General features: G+C 64.8%; 1 protein-coding gene across 1 annotated transcript in view; it reads left to right on the top strand.

Annotated features, from left to right (window-relative positions):
* EMH_0095150 (uncharacterized protein) overlaps positions 1-144 on the top strand; it is a gene marked incomplete at both ends in the record, with an annotated part of 1,774 nt that extends 1,630 nt beyond the window's left edge. The window contains one exon of the mRNA XM_013502198.1: positions 65-144. Coding sequence (XP_013357652.1) covers positions 65-144 — 80 coding nt within the window. The remainder of the gene's footprint in view (positions 1-64) is intronic.
* Positions 145-290: the final 146 nt, after the last annotated feature.

Genomic DNA, 290 nt, shown 5'->3' with positions numbered 1-290 from the left:
CTGGCCCTGGCGCTGGTACTCGGTATCGTGGTGCTGCTGCGGGCGACGGTGCTGCTGCTCCTAGGGGTGACGCCGGTGCTGCTGCTCGTGGCCGTGGTGCTGCTGGCGCAGCTGGCTCTGAGCCTGGTCCAAGTGCTTCTGTAGCGGCTCCTGCTGCTTCTGGTCGTGGTGCTGCTGCTGCTGGTCCCAGTGGTGCTGCTGCCGCTGCGGGTGGCGCTGGTGCTGCTGCTGCTCCTCCTCCTCCTCGTGTCTCTTCTGCTGTTTCTTATGCAGGTGGTTTTAGTGTTCCT

The sequence above is a fragment of the Eimeria mitis genome, genomic scaffold, assembly GCF_000499745.2.
Source record: "Eimeria mitis Houghton genomic scaffold, Emh_scaff8492, whole genome shotgun sequence".
NCBI classification, from domain to species: domain Eukaryota; phylum Apicomplexa; class Conoidasida; order Eucoccidiorida; family Eimeriidae; genus Eimeria; species Eimeria mitis.
This window is presented reverse-complemented; position numbering and strand designations above follow the sequence as displayed.